Source organism: Mastigoproctus giganteus, chromosome 10 (assembly GCF_048544385.1).
Source record: "Mastigoproctus giganteus isolate SK-2022 chromosome 10, ASM4854438v1, whole genome shotgun sequence".
NCBI classification, from domain to species: domain Eukaryota; kingdom Metazoa; phylum Arthropoda; class Arachnida; order Uropygi; family Thelyphonidae; genus Mastigoproctus; species Mastigoproctus giganteus.
Genome location: NC_143584.1, coordinates 230,555,205 through 230,576,430, shown reverse-complemented (window position 1 = coordinate 230,576,430; position 21,226 = coordinate 230,555,205). Strand labels below are relative to the sequence as shown.

The 21,226-nt window shown below is 37.8% G+C and overlaps 1 protein-coding gene across 1 annotated transcript in view; it reads right to left on the bottom strand.

Annotated features, from left to right (window-relative positions):
- Positions 1-21,226, bottom strand: part of LOC150080022 (uncharacterized) — a 219,187-nt gene that overhangs the window by 132,140 nt on the left and 65,821 nt on the right. Inside the window, exon 3 of the mRNA XM_090383335.1 lies at positions 15,640-15,692. Coding sequence (XP_090239461.1) covers positions 15,640-15,692 — 53 coding nt within the window. The remainder of the gene's footprint in view (positions 1-15,639; positions 15,693-21,226) is intronic.

The window sequence follows — 21,226 nt, the reverse complement described above, 5'->3', positions numbered from 1 at the left end:
GCGTGTTGTTCAGTATCATCGTTGACTCTGAGTCTAACAAATGTTGTTACTTATATCGCTTCATTTGCATACTTCTTTATACGTATATAAGTTAACATATTTTATATAATTATGGGTTCTAAAGAATAAAAAGAAAATACTTAACTTTAACTATGATTAACAAGTTCAAAGTGATAGAACTTGTAATTGTGTTCTGGGTAAAAAACTTTTTGAAGAATTTGGTATTGGCCAACAGGCTGTGTCAGATATTAAAAAACAAAAAAAAAAAAAATCTATAAAGACATTTCCTTTAAAATTCGATGCAGGGACTAATTAAAGCAGTGTATCAAATAAATGGACATTAAAAAAACCAAAAGAAGTGTTGCTGGAAGAAGCTGTATTAATTAAATGGTATTCACAGCAATAATCAAGTGGCATTGGCAAGCAATGCCACCTAATAAATGTATAAAAAGACAATACATTTACCCATCTATCGATGGATAAAATGAATTGTCTTTTTATAGTTTTTAAAAAATGGCTGTACAGCAATATATTTTTAATTTATTTTCGTCAGCACTACCTATATCATTAAATTTTCCATTTATTTGTGTTTTAAGTTGTTTTGTCTTTTAGGGCTATCTTTTGCTTCACTAATCTGAATTTCCTCTCCCCCCCAGTTACTGGATAAACTTTAGCAGTCACGGGCTTGAACCCCGGTCCACTCAAATTGCATGTGCCATTGCACTCGCACTCCTGACCACTTGGCTACAACAGGCCTGACGTACTGGAAAAGGTAAGAAGTGGTTCACCAAGGTCATCAAATACTATACAAGAAAAGAAAAGCAGGATGCCAGTAAGTCAGCTTTATTTTATAGGATAACTACATGACAAATTAAAATGCTCAATTAATGCTCTCTTCAGAATGAAAGATAAGATCCCTGAGGGGGATCTATGTTTGGACTTTCCTGTTTCTGATTTTCTAAATTTGTTGATCAAAGAATACAGGGCATGATATCAAAAGTTAAAGATGTGAAGATTAAATTGTTTTAATCTATCTCATACAGTTTAAGGATATTACCCTTTAGCAATATTCTTTTATATATATTATTTTTTTTTTTCCTTTTAATTTGTGAAAATACCACCACCACCACCAGTGGCAAAACTCAAATTCAAGAGCCTTGAGTAGGCCCCCTTATTTTCCTTTAACCATATAAATTGTAATAAGCATACAATGGGTTATTCAGAGCATGCAACAGAGCCAGTTTCAATTTTCTTATTTGGAAGGATGTAGAGTTGCTAGAACAAGTGTAAGGACCTGTCCTTACAACTGTTATTAATAGTGGGTGTCATTGATATTGGAAAATTATTAGTGAATTTTAATACAGACAACCTTTAGAAATATATATCAGGCCAAAACTAAATAACAGAATTTGAATAGGATAATTCAGATAAGTCCCAGGCTTAATTGTGCTTGTTTCGCCTATTACCTTTAAGTAAGAGGAAGATTAACGTAGCAACGGGGGTGGGGGGAGCATTTCGAACACGTGATACAATAGAAACATCGATGGAGCAGTCCGTAGTTAATGAGCACAGATCAGAGTCAACATTTCACCCCTAAAGAACAATGGGTCAAAATAAAAACACAATTCAGATAGAGATGGAGCTCAGTAATTGAGGTACTCAAGAAATTGAGTGCCCACTTTAAAAATTTCATGGGGGCAATTAATGACAGGTGAAACAAGACAAACACAGGGCGTAGATGGGCAAACACAAAGAAGATCTAGAAACTTCTAAACTTCGGGAACTTTCAGTCACCTTTCTAGAAAGTTCCAGAAATTGCTGGAAACCAGAAGCCCTCTCTAAAAAAGATGGAAGACACGCCCACGGAAGAGTAAAAGAGACGAATGGGAATTACAGGGGAAGAGATGTACAGGTCAGCGATAGGTCAGAGAGAAAAGCGTAGAAAATTTTGAAATTCAGAGAAAAGAGAAATAAAGGTTTTTTTAGTAGTCTTTTGGAGTGTGTGTAGGAAGACAGTCGTGTGGCAGAGTCATTGTTGAGTGGTCGTTAAAAAATTTTGGAGAGGAGGTAGTGGTAATAGGAAGGAAATTTTCCTTGTGAGTAATTTATGTAAGTCTAAAGTTGGAGAAAGAATATGTCCACGTAGAAGAATGAAGATACAGCAGTAGTCAATGAATACAGCACAGTGAGAGAAGCTGATGCAATTCATAGTGAAGGAAAGAGAAGAACGCCCAAGGAGAATTCTAGAGGCAGGGTACTCAACTGAGCAGTGATGAGCGACTGGCCATCCCTAAAATTTTCTCAGTGCCAGAGCAGTATACAGATGCAGCGCTGACCGATGATGCGAGAAAGGATCCTTATTCAACTCAGCAGAGCAGTGCCTACAGGAGAGCGAAACTCAGGTAGATTGATATATTCCAAGGATGAACAACCGCCCGCCTTCTAGTCTACGCCTTTATGCAGATGGTTATGGGAGCCCAGAATAGAGAGAACACTCTGAAAACTGAGTAAGTGATAGTTAAGTACAGAAAAATCTTAACGTTAGTGAAGGAAATACTTAATCTATGGGAGAAAACTAAAAGTAATTGCACCCATGTACACAGAGTGGTAGAGAAATTAATGAGTAGGACCTTTTGGTAAAAGTTAATTAGTGGGTAGAAGGGATACCTTGATATAATAGTTAATTTTGGGGGAATGACTTAGGTAACAAAGGATTGTAGTTGAAAGTTAATATAATAGTGAATTGGGATTTAGTAAGAGTTTAGTATGATAGTAATTGTTTAATATCGGATAAAACACTGATTGAGTGGATAGCTAATTAAAGAATTATTGGATAAGATATATGGGAAGATGGTTAATTACATTGGTTGATTATGAATGATGAACAGATCTGTAGTTGAGGAAAGGGATTTTCTAACTGAGATATATATGTGTCCGTAATAATTTTGGAAAGGGATATAAATATATATATAGCTACTTGTAATTGTTTATTCTCATACTGAAAGCTACCTGCAGATCTACTAGGACAGTTGATTAGTAGGAAAGCTGATGTAAGGATTATGAAATGTAATGAACTGCTGGACCTGTTAGAACCAAAGGATGAGGCACACTAAGAACATGATGATATATATATATAAAATTTAGTAGTTTGAATTACAAGGATATTTACACAGATAAGGCCTAGCAGTCTAACAAAGCCACACATAAAAGTTCACAGTTAATTGTAGCTATTGATCGAATGTATATAATGTCAAGAAATATTATTATGTTTTGTACTCATGTGTCTGTCAGTCATTTTGAACTTCAGCTAGTCCAGAGGAGAAATACCTAAAATATTGAGACCCCCTTAGAGTCTAGAATCTTCTGGGAGACAAACAAGTCAGGTGTAAAGTGGGAGGGGACAAAACGGGGGCATAGTAGAGTACAGGGAATAATTAAATAAGTCTTATAGCATTGAGAAAAAAAATAAGATATATTGAAAAAAAAAAAAAAAAAAACAAATAAACATAATCAATCACCCCCCCCATCAAACATCAATCAAGTACAGAGAAGGGCAAACAAGGTTGGTGAGGGGAACAAAGGGGGTGCTCTTATCAAGAAAGCCTTAAGTTCTGCAAATTGCAGTATCCAGAGACTAGGCACCTCGCCCTTGGTGGAAACTTCCATCTAATTCAAGGAGAACTGGATAAACTTTTAGAGTGAATGGATAGGCAAAATGGGAATTTTTTGCTGATGCTGTATAACAGGAGTGACCAACTTAATTTGTGATGCAATCCACTTTTTCCTTCAAAATGTGCCACAATCTACCATCTCAAAAATTTCATTGCATAAATCGAGGGATGACTGTATATTTAAAATTTGTCGTGATCGATCGAAATTAAATCCGCGATCGACTCAATGGCCACCCCTGCTGTATAGTATAAGCTTGCTTTCTTGCATCATATGCCTCTACTAATGCTAAACAAAACAAATGTCAGGCTTCCGACACTTCAAGCACCCCCTCCATATTAGCAGACTAATGGTACAGTAGTTTCACCACTGTATAATCTTCCTCCAACCTCCCTTCGGAATATCTTAGACGTTGAATTTCTTCTAAAAGTTTGAATATAGAAATTACAAGGTTTTTAAATTTAATATATAATTCATGATCCATATCTTGAAAATTTAAGCCTCAGCTGTCTTTCAGGAAACCACAGGGGCTGAGTATGGGCTTGGCATCTCTCTCTCTCTCTCTCTCTCTCTCTGAATTTTTTTGGCTGATGCAGCAAAAGCTGCCATATGGCTAATGATGATAATAAGATTTTAAGATAAAATATCAACTTAAAACACATTGTAATATGCATACAATGGATTATTCAGAGCACGCAATAGTCAGTTTCAATTTTCTGCACTGATACCATAATTGAAAACTGAAGACAGTAATTTAAAAACCAGAAAACAATGAAGTTTTAAATCATGAGGTCAAACAACAGCATTGAGAAATTATAAAAATGTTGATCAAATGCAAAGTATGCAACAAGTCAGCAAAGAATTATGGCAGCTATAATATTTCATTTTATTTTTTATTAATAACAAGATACACAACAGGTAACCATTAACAGTGTATCTGAGATCACAACAATGATTTGTTTGTTTGTTTTGTTTGGTTTTTAGGAGTATTAGCAACTAAGGCCATATTGCTCCGGGAAATGCAGTGGTCATTCCCTGACCTTTCCGCATCTTCCGTATTTGGTGGTGACGGGCTCGAACCCCGGTCTAATCAAGAAGCGTGTGCTACGCACTGCTGCTCCTTCCCACCTGGAAGGAGCAGCAGTGCTCCTTCCAGGCGGGAAGGAGGTGCCGTCAGAACAATGAACAAAAAGAGATCCAACAGGAAGATAAACATTGATATAGATTCAAACATTAAAATCATATGTACAAAATAGGATTGCATTAAGTTAAGTTACCAGTAAAACAAGTAATAATTAATCAGAGAACAGAAAAATAATAAAACAAATAATAATAAACTACAATAATTAGATAAGAGCTAGTCACTTTGCAGTGTAAGAGAAGAGGTAAACTTGTGGATGGAGTTCATTAGTGGTTGGGAGTTGTCAATGAGAGTCATTTGCTGATTTGGTTTAGTGGACTGAACTCACTGCTATAAATGCAGAACATTGAAACTGAAGGAATATTTGAATAGATAAATTTATTATGTAAAATTAACTTCTGATCTCATTCATTATATATATATATATATATATATTAAGGTCTGTTTTCTCATAGATTTTTATATTTATACTTGTTTTCTTAATTTTAAAATTGTCATTATATTTTATAAGTTTTGACTGCGCCTTTCTGCAGAAAGGCGCACCGGGTTTCTTCATAGTGGGTAATCATGCACTGCTATTTTATTCAACGAGAGAAAAATATAAATGCTAGCCATCTTTCACCAGTCTTATTTATTTACACCACACGCTGACAATGACACAGTGTTGCCAACTCTTAACGGAGTTGATGAATTTATGCAGTGGCAATATTAATCACTTGATTTCTTGGTTGGCAAAAAATCACATTTTGCAAAGTACAGCTTTTGGTGAAGTTTGCAAACTTGAAATGCAGCTAACAAAAAGTATACATAAAACTGATATGTTTAGATGGGGTTGTAAGAAACCTTGCCATAAAACAGAGTATTAGACATAAATCATTTTTTAATGATAGTACATTAGTGTTATCTCAATTTATTATTTCTATACTTCTGGTCGTAAGACTGGTCTCAAGATCGCATTGCTCTTCATTTAAATATCAATAAAAAAAATTCATTTGCATTTTCCATTGTTATTGGAAAATGCAAAGATCTGAGGGAGATCTGCATGATATCAGTAACTGATTAAGATAGTTAACTAGGGGGATTTCAGAAAATGGAATACCTATCGAAGTAGAAATTGATGAATCAGCATTTTTCAAAAGAAAATATATAATAACCCCTGGGACTCACACTTGGTGAGTTTGAGATTGGGATACGCAGGGTCCTGAGCTGGATATCATCATCATCCTTCTCTTTCTTGGTGATTCTCTCTCTCTCTCTAATTCAGATTTTTGGTGCATTCGAAAAAATTACCAAACGATGTTTTTTTTTTTTAGTTCAGGTAGAAAAGAGATAAAACAACTATCAATTATAAGAAAGAGAATATTGTCAGGTATAAGAATCATCAGTGGTGGATGGCCTGCATATAAAGATCTCTACTGAGACATTAATTATACCCATGATGAGGTTATTCATCGCAATAATTTTGTTTCTCCAGATGATTCAATTACGACGAAGAAAAATAATCCAATGGCATTCCTTCGAGGTTTCAAAAAAAAAAGGTGGGGCTAATTCATTAGAATTTTTTCCACATTTTTAGATTTGACTCAACAATTTAAAGCTATGAACCAACGGTCATATCGTTTGACCGCGAGTGTAACTACGTATTGAAATTGTTGTGGTTCCCCTCAGGGGATTCCTGAAATATATAAAACCGATTCTTCGCTTTATAAAAAAAAAAAACTATTAAATAAGATATCCCTATGTTTACGATGTATATCAATAAAATATTTCTTAATTTAAATGTTACATTGCCAAAATATATAAAATGCTAAACATATTTTAAATTTTTACATTTAAACTCATTCCGCTAAAAAAACCGCTATCCACTATTACATATTTTAATCCGCCAAACCTGAAGAATTCCACTAAATCTAGCGGGAAAACCGCTAAATTGGCAACACCGCAATGACAGCCGGCAGTGTGACAAATGGAGTGAGCGACACGAGAGCTCCAAATAACGGGTTTTCGTAACAGCGAGTCTGCCACAGCCATGCCGAGGCGAACGAGGCTCTTGCCTCAGGTTAAAAGCTAAAAAGGGGGGCCAAAAAGAAAGATTGAAAATTCAAAAGAAAGATAATTGCCGACGTTGCCATCATTAACGGTAGGGCGCAATTTTTCATTCTTGCCGCAGCAATCACAGACTGAGGCAATAGTGAATGGTGACGCTAATGCGATGGCCTATGTGCACATTTACGTTACACTACTTGGATTACGTGCACATTTATCACAAAGGCATTAAGGTTCACTTATACGCCGAGTATAAGATTCTTTTTATTTTTTTACGTAAATATATACTGTTGCCAGTTTTTTCATCCTTTCATTAGAAGATAAGGGTAATGTGTTTAGTGTCAAATGGCACCAGAAGTTTCCCCCATCTCCGTGTGCTATACATTGTGGGTGTGAAACAGAACACTGTCAATGCCAAAGATTTAAAAGTGTATGGATTTTGTATAGGTGTAGTGTCGTGTATCGTTGTTCCTCTAGTCATTTAGCCGCTGGGCCCCTAATGGGACCCAACGTTGCCCCACTCCGCCCTGTGGAGGCAGACCAGGTACACCATTATCATAGTTATTTACTCTGGCAGGTCCTGCCACCTAATTTCCTGATACTGTATTTCAGTGGCAAGGACATAAAAAAAAAAAAAAAAACCGCTATAAATAGGGGTCAGCCAGAAGGAGTACTAGATGAGTGATTTGATGAAGTTTTTGGGTTTAGGGCTCAAACAATTTGGAGTTGATGCGGACGCTAGTAAAAAAAAAAAAAAAAAAAAACTCAACAATGAGGCATCGTTGTAAACAACTGTAGGTTCACAAAATAATTCCTTCTGTACACCGAGTGGCCAAGGGTGGATGCGCTTGAGCGGTGGGCCGTGGTTCAAACTCGCTGGACTGTCTAAATACGCGTTGTAGTCAATTATCGAAGTGATTAATTCTAAACAAGAATTAATTTGCAATCACTTTCTTCAGTTTACTGTGCAGTGTACTAAATATCAGTATACACTTAGACAACAGTGGCTGAATTAAAAACAGTAGCAATGCAGAGTTTTCTGTAATCACACCACTATACTACACGAGGTGCAAAAAAATGACTGCAAACATTCGGGGTCTACTTCATTGCTAAATGTACGTCTACGCTGCCTGCGGGTGTCACCTGATAACATCCTTACCTTTCTCAGATGAAACATTTAAGTTGGAAAAGACAGTTGAAGAATAGATGCGCGGAAATTCGCATTCAGGAACGGTGTATTCAATTAAACACTGGAATTAAATTCTCCCTAATGCTGTGGATGGATGTTTGAATAATTTAAGGTTTGAGGATATGGGGAAAATGTCCCCCCCCCCCAAACCCGGCGCAAACACTACGATATTGAACAAATTTCAATCTTGTAATACTGTATTTACTTGAGCTAGATATACATTGAAAAATTAACAAATTATGATAAGAGCAAAAAAATTAACCGGAAGTTTTGATTCATTATTTTCTAATATATATATATATATATATATATATCTGATAATTAAAATAAATATGATATTTAAATAAAAACATCAGCCAGTAGTACGGCAATAATGAAGAGCGAAACGAAACGCAAAATAATATAAAATAAACAAACAGGGAAGGGAAAGTAGAGATAATAGGACAAAAGGTAGTCGATAATCCCCTGTATAATTTAGTAAATTAAGTCATTAAACCCAATTAATAAAAAATGTAAATTTAAAATAATGCCAATTATAAATAATTTAGCGGTACCCCCCTCGAAGGTACCAGTTCCAAAAGACGTGAAATATCACCAAAAAAGGGTTAAAGAAACTACCAAAAAACTAAAATATCTAAAAAAAACCAAAAAACTAAAATATATATATATATATATATATATATATATATATATATTTTTTTTTTTTTTTTTGATAACAGTTTGAAGCTCAGTAAAATAAAAAAGGAGGCAACATGCAATTACGAATAATTAAGATATGTGAAATCTATCAAAGTGCAAGCAAACCAGAAGTTTAAATCTCTTTCCAATTTTGACTGTAACTTTTGCCCTTCCATTTTTAAATTTTTTGTTTTATGTAAACCCCAAACACGAGAGGTATTAGAACCTATAGTACTTAGTACTGTGCTTGGGTTGGAGGTTGAGAAGACGAAAGAAGATATTTGTTGACATTGGACTCGAACTTCTGTAGACTGTAATTTTCACGAAATACGTAGGAAGGTTGTTCCAGAAAACGGCAGTTGAATGAATAAACGAGGAAGATGAAAAATTGGTTCTGTGAGTTTGAAGCTGGTCAGTAAATGGATGTTGGCTGGTGGCGGCACGTGTTCGGACTGTTTTGAAAGAGAGAGCGGGAATTATAGAAGCCAATTCAGAAGAACAGTGCCCATGGAAGTATCTGTAGAAGAGAAACAGTACGTCTATGAGACAGCGAATGGAGAGACTCTGTTAGTGATGAATCATTAATTAACCTAACTGCCCTCTTCTGAATGGAATCAAGCAGCCCGAGAGAGGTTTTGGGGGCACCTCCCCAGATGTGGGAACAATATTCCATGGCAGGGCAGATTCGCGATTTGGAAGCACCTGTTTAGAAGAAAAGTAACGCCGAGAGTGAAAGAGAAAACCAAGTTTTTTAGATGCAGAAGAAGCAATATTTGTAATGTGCTTGTGCCAAGTGAGATTAGAAGTCAGGGTAATCCCCAAAAGAGATATCATTTTGCCTAGAAATCGGAGTGTCACTAAAGATAAGCATAGGAGCAGAAGAATCGTTTTTGCGAGATAAGACAAGGCAGTTTTAGAAGGGTTGAAATAAACTAAGTTGCCTTTGCCCCACTGGAGAATTGCCTGAAGATCGGCATTTAAGGAATTGGTAGCAGATTTTCGAGAAGTTGAAGCTGATTAAGCAGGACAGGGTTTCTCAAAATGGAATGCTACTATCATCGGCAAAACTATGGATAGGATTTCCAGTCAATGGAAGAAGGTCATTAATATATAAGAGGAAAAGAGTGGGGGAAAGGACTGAACCTTGAGGGACACCGGCATTAGTGGAGAAGTTAGAAGACAGACAGCCGTCTACCATCACCCTTAGTGAGCGATCAGAGAGAAAACTGGATAACCAATTACTAAAAACAGTTGGCAAACCATAAGATGGAAGCTTGTTTAGAAGACCTTTATGCCAAACACGATCGAAAGCCTCTGAGATGTCAAAAGCAACTACTTGTGTTTCACCGAACCTTTCCACTGAATTAGTCCATAAATGGGTAACATAAGCCAGAATATCACTAGTGGATCGACACTGACGAAATCCATACTGGCAATCGTTGATCAGATGGAAGGTTTCTATTTATTTTAAAAGTTGGCGGTTAATTGATTTCTCCATTACTTTAGAAAGAGTAGAAGTAATTGCAATGGGACGATAGTTGGATGGGAGATTTTTGTCACCCTTTTTAGGAACTGGCTGGACATGAGCAAATTTCCAAGCAGAAGGAAAAACACCTTTGGAATAAGAAAGCGAAAAAATCGGCAAAGAACAGGAGTAAGTTCAGGAGCACAGGTTTTGAGAACAAGTCGAGAAATACCATCGGGACCTGGAGCTTTCTTAGCATCAAGATTCGTCAAAAATCCTTCTGACATCCTTTTGACGGAAGACCACAGGAGGCATTGAATGGAGTGTGTTGGGAATGGTGGGAGGTGTTTTACCAAGATCATTAATACATGAGTTGGAAGAAAAATGGGATGCTAGCAGGTCAGCTTTATCCTTGGCTTAAGTGAGAACAGAACCATCTGGTTTGGACAGAGGTGGGAGCAGAGATGGGTAAAAGTTGCGGCCAATAGCTTTGGCAAGAGACCAGAATGCTCGGCTACCATTAGGGCAAGAAGCAAGTTTTCTACTCTTAGCCTGTTCAAATTCTAGTTTGGACTGATTAATAACTGCTTTACAATTGTTGTGAACTTTGGTGTAGGCAGAAAATGAAACTGAAGAATTAGAAACAAGCCAATTACGATATGTAACATTCTTCTCTTGAACAGCCTTAGCACATTTATTGGAAAACCAAGGTTTAGATAAAGGACGAGATTTTAAAATGGAGTGTGGGATAAAGGATTCCGTTCCTACAACAATAATTTCACTGACACGATCTGAGCAAACTTTGACATCAGAAGTTTTGAAACAGTAATCTGACCAAGGAAAAGAAGTCTCGCAGGTCATCCCATTTTGCATTCTTGTAACGCCAAACAACAAGAGGTTGGGAATAGCCATGAGATAAAGGTTCCATTGGAGAAGAGACAATCACCAAGTTGTGATCTGAAGTGCCTAAAGGGCCTCTCACTTCGACCGTGTACTTAGAAGGGTTGTTTGTGAGAAAAAGTTCAAAACGTATTGGCTGTATGATTAGGATTGTCCGGTATTCTTGTAGGTAAATGAACAATCTGTGCAAGGTCATTAGTAATTGCAAAAGCCTCAGCATCTCGACCAGCTGGGTCGGTGTGACTAGAAAATGAAAGCCGGCTGGAGTTGTGAACATTAAAATCACCAAGGAAAATTTCCTCACTTTAGGAAAGTTGAACTGGAGAAAGTCAAGCTGCAAAGAGAGGAAGTCAAAGAGCTCAAAGTGATTAGTGGAGTTGGGAGAATGGTAGAGACAACAGATGAATTTGACACAATGAGGTAGAGAGATTTTAAACCAGAGAAGATCAAAGAGGAGATTCCAAATTGCGAAGGTTGATTGATTTGATAGTTGTTGGCGCATCGGCTTCTGTGGCCATATTGCACCTCCCAAGGTTTTTGCAGTACTTTGATCCAAGCCCGAGGCGGGAATCGAACCCGCGACCTTTGGGTTGCCGGGCAGGTACTTTACCCACTCGGCAATTGCGAAGGTCCTGACAGGGAATATCAGAACGGACATATGCACAAGTACCACCTTTGAGGCGAAAGGAATCATACAGCGAATAATTTGGGCATCTGAGATGAGCAGTAGTTGAATCAACCGATTACTGAGATTCTGTCAGAAAAAGTACATGGGGTTTGGCAGACTGCAAGTGGAAATGGACATCGTTGAGATTAGAATTGAGACTACGTATATTTGTGAAATGAAGTGCTAAATTACCCATTATGAAAAATTTATAATATATATTCCCTTCTACTTCTGACTTTCTTTCATTCATTCTCTCTCAGGGTAATTCAGATTTTTTTTTTGGTTGGTGCAGCATAAGTCTCAGGCTTCCTTGCACTATACGGCTAATAATAATAACGTACTCTGTTGTTCTAAGCAGATCTATTGCGAGCAATCAATCCATTGCAGACAAGTTCACTTTCTTGCTTTCTTGGTGATTCCCTTCTACTTCTGGCACACTCACCCCCACTCACTCTCAGGGTAATGCGGGAATTTTTTTTTTTTTTTTGGCTGGTGCAGCATAAACCTCAGGCTTCCTTGCACCATATGGCTAATAATGAAGTGTATTGTGCGTGTCTTATGTAGAGGGGTTCCTCACTAGCAAAGGGCAGGTACACCAAGTACTAACATCGCGGGCAACTATTGTAATTCATTCATGATGGAATATTATGAATTATTAATAATAAGCTAACTACCAGCTGATCTTACTCTACGTACTGCCAGGTAATATTCAAAGTACTGCTTTGTACAAACTCCGAATATTTACTAGCACGCAATCTCAAATATATCTTTCAATAAAGTAGATTTTCAATAATAAATTAATGATTAAATAAATAAATGTCAGAGTAAGGTTCAAATTTATTCAGCGGTTAGTTTATTTAATTCGTTTATTTCTGTCGGTGACATACTTTATATATATATCTTAGTTCAATTCTTCTGTTGAAGGAATCAAGAAGTAGAGAGAGAAACTAGGATTTCTCACGTATAGTCAAAGCAGTAAAAAATAGTAATAAAGATATTATATTTTTTATTACTTGGAATAATAAAGTAATAATATTGTAATCAGGACGTTTATAAATCATATAAAACCACCTTTGCTGATGGTTTATCTTCGCTACAGGCTTCATAAGCCTAAAATTCTAAGTACAAGGAGAAGGATCTTCGCTGATGCAAAAGTCAAGGCCAAATCGTGAACAAACATTCAAAAACGGTTTAAATAAATGTATAATAGAGGAGACAGAGATTCGAATTAACACATTATCGGGTGAAATCTAGGGAATTCCGAATTTCATAAATAAGATATGTATTATCAAAATACATTTGAATTACCAGCGCTTTATAACACAATTCTGAACACAAACAATAGCAGAAAGAAAACAGATCTGCGCATAACAAAAATCAAATGAACTATAGTTATCATTACAGATTTTTTTTTTAATGAAAAAAAATTTTTTAGGTCGGTGAACGAAACTTTAATAGATGTCTGTAAATTAGCTTTTTTAATACTTTACAATTCATAACAGGATCGATATACTAATACATAAATACGAAATACTAATAACGTACCTTAACAAGTCAACGAACCGACTGAACCACTTGAGTAACACTGGAAGGACTATCTTCCCTTCGCTTCCTAGTGGTTACACACATGCACACCGAATGCTATCACAAACAACCATTCACTTCAACACAAAACAGAAACTCCCCCTACGCAGCTGCCTTTAAGCGCTCTCTCAAAGAGCAATCTCCGATACGCAGCCAACCACCTTTTCCAGAAATGAGAGGGGAGCACTCCCCCCCCCCCCCAACCACGGTGTCAAACACGATTTCCTCGCGGAAAACGAGATACACTTAGGATGCGGCCATACCACAATGCAAAGGCAAGCTCTGTTCTCGGAGCCACAAAAAAATTGCGCAATGCAACAGCAATTACTGTCAAATTATGCAATTACAGCCTCTTGTACACGAAACCTCAAGAAAGGATGGCGGCATTACAGTGAGCTACCATTTATAGACGGCCATAAAACAGTCCGCCGTGCCCGCCTCCTAAAGCGGTTGTCGTTGGAGTGCAACAGGTGATAAAAGCTGCACTGGGGTGGGCTACCACACAAGCGCCAACAAATCTGCGGTTCCACTAAAAGCGATCCTCAAAGAGAAAAACCACGACGGCAGAGCTGCTTCGTGGGAACTGAGTAATCATCTCATAAATCCCCGTAATCAGTTTAGCACAACGTTACATCGTCTCTGCTTCTACACGTGGGAATCCTTTCTGACACTCGATCATTGAAATGTAAAAACGTTTTACGACTACTGAAGTCTCCAGCAATAAAATACGCGCACTGAATCCCGAGTCAAGAATACTTGAGGAGGATAACCACTGTTATTAATTTAATGTAATTCGTGTTATAAATGCTTCGTCATTTAATAAGAATTAGTCTTCCAATTATTCGCATTCGCCATTTAATGCTCGACTCGAATCAATTTCAATTGTATAAGATTTGATTTCCAATTTATGTGCACGACACAGTCTACAGATTCCTACGTGTATAAACATAAGTTTCTTGATGAAGTACACTGGACGAATTCTATCTATTAATTCATCACTCAAAGAAACTACTTTTTCCGGTATTATCTGAGAGAAAGAGAATGCCGATTGATGCAATAAAACTAGCGATGGGCATAATCGATTCATTCGATTGTACTCACATCATTAGAACGATGAGTAATCACTAAATACTAGGGGGCACATATCGAGAAGTTAAAATCGATTATGACAAATCATTCGCGTATACTCAAACTGAATGATTAGTACAGCAATTAATAGATTTAAGCCATCTACATCTCGATTAGTTTTCTCTCGGCACGGACATTCCGAATGTCATCACTACTCGTTATTCTACTCTCAGGGAACGTTGTGAATAATTTTGTAAAATCAAAATTCAAACTCGCTTTTTACTGCGTAAATTTTCAGAAGCGTTTGCAATTGTCACGTCCACCCGTAACCAGACCAGTCAAAAGTGTTCGATGAGATTTGACCTTTGATACGTTTTAGGAAGAACTGTGTATCATTCCATATTTCATTAAAATCAACCGAATAGAAATTCGGCTTTTTTTTTTTTTTTTTAATAAAAATTGAGTTCTGTGTATAAATCGAAGGATTTTTTTTTTTTTTTTTTTTTGGATATTCGAGCATTACTCTACAAGGAAAGGTCAGATTAAAGCTTTATAGATGTTTCATTGATCCATTGGAAGCTTTTAGAACTAATTGCGATTCCATAGTAGCAATTAGTTCTATTCAAACCAAGTCAGTAGAGTTTACAATAAATAGTCAATACAAATATTTATCGTATTTAGTAGTCACGGGCTTGAACTCCGGCCCACTCAAGGAACGCGTACTATGCACTCTCGCTCCTGACCACTGGGCTACGTCAGGCCTTGTTATTAGTTAAAACTTTATAGATGTTTCGTTGATCTATTGGAAGCTTTTAGAACTAATTGCGATTCCAAAGCAGTGAGTTCTAGGGGTATGGAATTCGAAAAATTGCTACGCTCCCTTTGAGGATTGCAGTGCAGGACTTTAGAATACTGTTCTGGACCTGTGTATCAAAATTTCATGTCGGCAAGTTACTCCATATTTTCTGCACCTGCTATACCCGCAAAACTAGGATACACAAATCCGACCTCACGAGTACCGAATAATGTGAAAACATCACTGACATGCGAGCTTTTAGTAAACACTTCTTTATTTAGAATTCTGTTATTTGATAATGCGCCTGAAGTTCTTTTTTATACTTCGGCACGACCACGAGTTTACAATAATTCGTGAATACAAGTGTTAACCGTATTTAGCAGTCACGAAGGCTTGAACCACGGCACACTCAAAGGGCGTGTACTATTACACATACCCAACTAGTTTCATGTTGATTTCAAACAACAACATGAGATGCTTTTCCGGCAGCTGCAAAATATTTGAGAAAATTTAAGAACTATTTGGAAAAGACTGATGTTGCTGAACACAGTTGGGAATTTCTGTGCATATATTTTTTTATTTTATAAACGGATTTTAATGCTGAATTGAAGTTACGTTAATTTTTTTATTATCTTCAATTTTATTCACTAACTTTTCAAGAAGAATATACATATACACTGTGCTACCACTTTATTAGGTACACCCCTACTGTGCACACAAATGGTTTTTCCCACAACACTGCAAGTCACATGATCACAGCTGTGGATAAATGCAGCAAAACAACCTTTCTAGTATAAGTTAAGCGTACAAAACGTAGCAAGAATGGAGAAAAGGAGTGATCTAACGAACTTCGAACGTGGCATGGTAGAAGGTGCAAGACAGGCTGGACAAAGCATCTCTGAAACGGCAGTTCTCCTGAACTTTTCACGCACCACAGTTTCAAGGGTGTATCGAGAATGGTGCAACGAACAGAAAACATCCTCTCAACGGCACTCCTGTGGAAGAAAATCGCTTGTTGATGTGAGAGGTCAGAGGAGGAGGGCTACAATTGTGCAAGCAAATAGACGTGCCACAATGTCGCACATCACGACAGAATATAAATAAATAAATAAATCTTTATTGTGAAGTAGAGTTACAGCACAATATCCCATCACGGCGACGAGCGCCAGGGGTTCACATATAGCAGTTAGGGAAAAGATAAGTACGGCGTACAAATACAAAAGGCTACAAAATGCCGATCACAAATTACAAATAGAGCATAAAAACGCAGAGCTAGAAATAAATACAATTTGGCAATATATCAGGGTTCAAGGGCTTTGATAAAGTTGTGTCTGTAATTCTCGTTACTTATTATGCTGTCGATGTCGGCGTCCACACGATTGAGGGCAGCGAGCATCTGCTTGGGAAGAAATCTCTCAGCGAGTACAAGCCTGTTGTGGTGAGCCATGGGTGCTGGTGCCGACCTTAGGCTTGGCTGTGGAATCCTCCAAGAGCAAGCGTTCCAAATATTTGGAGATGATATCTGGCCCATGATGAGTTTGGCTGTGAAGACCATCCTCTTTTCCACGATCAGGAACTTCATCCTCGGGATGTCGAGTGCTTGTGCCATCATGGTGGTTGTGGTAGCGGGAAGTAGCCGAAGCTTGTTTTTGGCCCATTTCAGTAACCAGTATTCAGCGGTGTACACCTGCTTGAGGTTTGTAGGTGCAGCAGAGGCCCATATAACCTTGGTGCACAGAACAAAACATCGCAACGGACCACTAGTCGCACTTTGTCGCGAATGGGCTACAACAGCCGACGACCACATCACTTTTGTTATCAATGAAGAACAAAAGAGCATGCCTCCTGTGGGCACAGCAACACCAGCACTGGACTATCGAGGATTGGAAAACAGTTGCTTGGTCTGACGAGCGAAGTTCCTGGTGCATCATTAGCATCAGTAGAGGCATATGATGCAAGAAAGCAAGCTTATGCAGCATCAGCCATAAAAAAAAAAAAAAAAAAAACACTTCCATTTCACCCCTCCGTTCGTTCAAAATACCTGTCCAGCTGAGCCTTAAATTTATTTAGGCTATCAACTTCCACAACAAGGGATGGAAGTCTGTTCCACCAACCAACTACCCGCTGGCTAAAGGCAAATTTCCGCACATCTATTCTACATCTGTCTTTCCTCAATCTGAATTTATGCCCTCTCAGGTGATTATTCTGAGCAAGAGGAGGAATCCCATCAGCATTGGGCACGCTCAAACCATTCAAGTCTTTATACACCTCTATCAGATCACCTCGCCGGTGCCTAGTCTCCAGACACTGTAATTTGCAAAACTTAAGTCTTTCTTCGTAAGAGCAACCCTTTGTTCCATTCACTAATCTTGTTGCCCTTCTCTGTACTCATTCCAGCAGCTCTATATCCTTCTTGAAATGAGGCCTCCAGACTTGTATAGAGTACTCAAGGTGTGGCCTGACCATTGCCTTATACAAGGGAATAATCACCTCCTTATCATGTTGATGGAAGGCTCAGAATTTGGCGAAGACAACATGAATCCATGGACCTGTCATGTCCGACGACTAGTGCAAGGTGGTGGGGGCAGTGTTTCGGTGTGGGGAATGTTTTCTTGGCACACGTTGGGTCCATTGATTCACGTCTCAATGCCACATCGTTGCTGATCAAGTGCATCCGTTCATGTTGGCAGTTTATCCTCAGTCAGATGGCGCATTATCTTGCTGAGGGTAACCTCAGCAAGATAATGCGCCGGTGCATAAAGTCCCAATCACTATGGAATAGTTCCAGGAATATGACAATGACTTTTTTTTGCTGCAGTGGCCCGCTCAGTCCCGCTCAGCCTACAACTCCGTCGAATCTCAAAGAACTGCGGCGTGATACATGAGTATTTAATGTGTATCCCGTATTTTAAGTGTATCTTAAGTGTATCCCGTATTTTAAGTGTATCTTAAGTGTATCCCGTCTCTACAAAACAAATTCATTCTATCTGCAAGTGTGGGCCATGCTGATAGAAATTTCCCCCTAAAGCCTTGCAGAGTCCTTCAAGTCTTGAGTTAATCCACAAGGCTTTTAACATATAATCCATCCTATCGTGTCTGGGCAGAATTACAGACAATTAATGACTAGCATCACAAATAGAAATATAAACAAAAGATATTTATTAATAGTTAAGGGAAAGCTAAGTAATATTTGACAGGTGCTCTCAAAATATTCCAAAATGAGCATTTGCAACTTTTATACAACAGTTTTGGTAAACACGACAATTATGGCTGAAATATTATCAGAATTTGCTTGTTTATCATTTTAAATGGAAAACAAAATGGAAAGTTCGCCAGGTGCAAACTAATATTTAGTTGAACAGCCTCTGGCCCTGATGTCAGCAGCACACCATCAAGACACTGACAAGATCAATTTCTGAAGATAATCAACTGATAGTTCGTCGTTCCAAACACGAATTATGGCTTCCAAGAAGTATCTTTGGTTTCTTTTTGGCAACTGCAGATTCCACACGATGCCAACAGTTCTCTATAGGATTCAGGTCCGGCCAGCTAGGATTTGTAATGGACTTCTTCCAACCATTTTTTGCAACTGTAACAAATGTAAACACATTACTTTCGAACCTCTAATGCAGAAATAAAGCTAAAGTAACTACAGAAGTGTCTACTTTTCGTAGTTACAAGGAGCAGAGTCGTACTGAAATATACACTTACTTGGCAGGTTGAAATGGTCTCTAATGGTTGGCAGGAATTTGCATTTCAATATAGCCAGACAGAACCTTTCATAAACTGCAGGTGATACGAAATGCATCCCCATATAATTTGGCTGGTAGGTACTCTCACTGTAGACACCATACAGTCTGGATGGTATTCTTCACCACGTCTACGGCGAATCGTTTGTCTCCGATCACAGACATGCAGGTTGAATTTCTTCTCATCCGAGAAAATAACTGACTTCCACTGCTCGGGGGTGGGTCCATTTGACATGCTCCTTACACCGAATTAATCGGGCCTTTTTTATTTTTTGTGTGAGGAGGGACTTCTTCTTAGGACGACGGGCTATAGGTCCATTTTTGAAGAGGCGTCTTCTGACTGTTACTGCACTTGCTACCAGTCCTGTATGTTCTTCTCATTCTCTTTTCTGCTCAGACGAAGAAGCTTTACGGTTTTTAAGCATAAGTGTTTCAAAACGCGGCCCTGTTTTGAAAACTGTTTTGAGGAAGTGGAGGAGAAATTGTTGAAGATAAACATAAAAAAGGCACTCGGGGTGGATGGGATCTATCCAGTTATATTAAAGGAGGCAGCAAATGAAACAAGCAAACCCATAGCCATAATTATGAGAGCTTCCTTGGATTCAGAGGAGGTACCCATGGACTGGAGATGTGCAAATGTGACCCCCATTCACAAAGGAGGATCAAAGGGCGACAAAAGTAATTATAGACCTGTTACTTTAAGTTCTGTTCCAGGGAAATTAATGGAGGCACTGGTTAAAGAAGCATTGCAGGATCATCTAGACAAGAGTTCAGTTATAGCTCGGACACAGCATGGTTGTTAAGGGGAAGTCTTGTCTGACCAATTTTATTGGATACTATAATGTATCCAAAAGAACTGGATGCAGGGAATAACTCTGATATCATATATTTGGATCTTAGAAAGGCTTTTGATACTGTTGCACATGGGAGACTGCTGCACAAATTGGAGCAGTGTGGCATTGGAGGCAAATTTCTGCTATAGATAAAGGGATGGTTGAATGGGGGAAGACAGAGAGTGGTAATCAATGGACACTGCTCTTCGTGGACTAATGTTATTAGTGGAGTCCCCCAGGGTTCGGTGTTGGGCCCATTGTTGTTTTCGGTATTTATCAAATACCGAATACTGATATTGATAAAGGTATATCAGGGTTAATGTCTAAGTTTGCAGACGATACGAAGGTTGGCAGTGTTGTTAATGACAGTATGCTACTGCAACAAGATCTGGAAAAGTTGAGGAAATGGGCTGAGAGGTGGCGACTGAAGTTTAACATTGACAAATGTAAAGTACTGCATATGGGTAGCAGTAACCCCGGAGTACCGTATCAACTGGGTGGTACTACACTTAGAGTAGAAAATTGGAAACATCTTCTTTTCGAATGCAGATTGTACGACGACTTAAGGACTCTGCTGCAGGCTGCCAGGTATCTCGGAACAGCAACCAAAGCCTCTACTCCAAACACCTGACAAGCTAAAGGCATTCCAAGTCTTTGAGCGCAGAAAGCAGAGCTACGTTGTTGTTACTGCACCTAACAATACCTCTTCAGTGACTCAACGGTTCCATATTCGCCTGCCACCACTTTCTTCTTCTTTTTTTTTTTTTTTTTTTTTTTCACGTTCTCTGTCTGGAGTTCCCACTCTAGTGCAGCTAGTTTATTTATTCATTTAATCTATTTATTTTAATATTTTGTTTTTTATTTTATAAAATTATTTTTATTTATTTAATTCTTCACGCGCTCTGCCTTGAGTTCCCACTAGAGTGGCCAATTTAATTATTTATCATTATTTATTTACTTAACTTTTTAATTTTTTTTTTTCTTCACGCACTCTGCCTTCAGTTTACACTCTAGTGCAGCCAATTTATTTCATTGTTATTATTATTATTTAATTAATTAATTAATTTATTTTTTTATTATTTTTTTTCTAACTGCAATTGACCGTTAAGAAAAATGTATTCAAGTAAACTTATCTGCTGTCTGAGCATCCGGTACTTGAGAGAATTAAACGTAACCATAACGTAAGGCTTGTAATTGAAAGTAACTGTTAGTTAGTCTGAATACATCACCTGTTATTTCGCTGCTTTCAAAATAAATCGAAAGCCCTAAAACTTACAGAATGGATACTAATTTTAAATACAAACGAATTCGCCCGGAAGAAACATGTTTGTAATTAAAGCGAAGTGGAGAATGTAATTTTAGAATCCACTTTTTTTTTTTCCTACAACGCAATCCAGTCACTGAAATACATGCTTCAGTTTAAGATTAATTCCAATGGCTA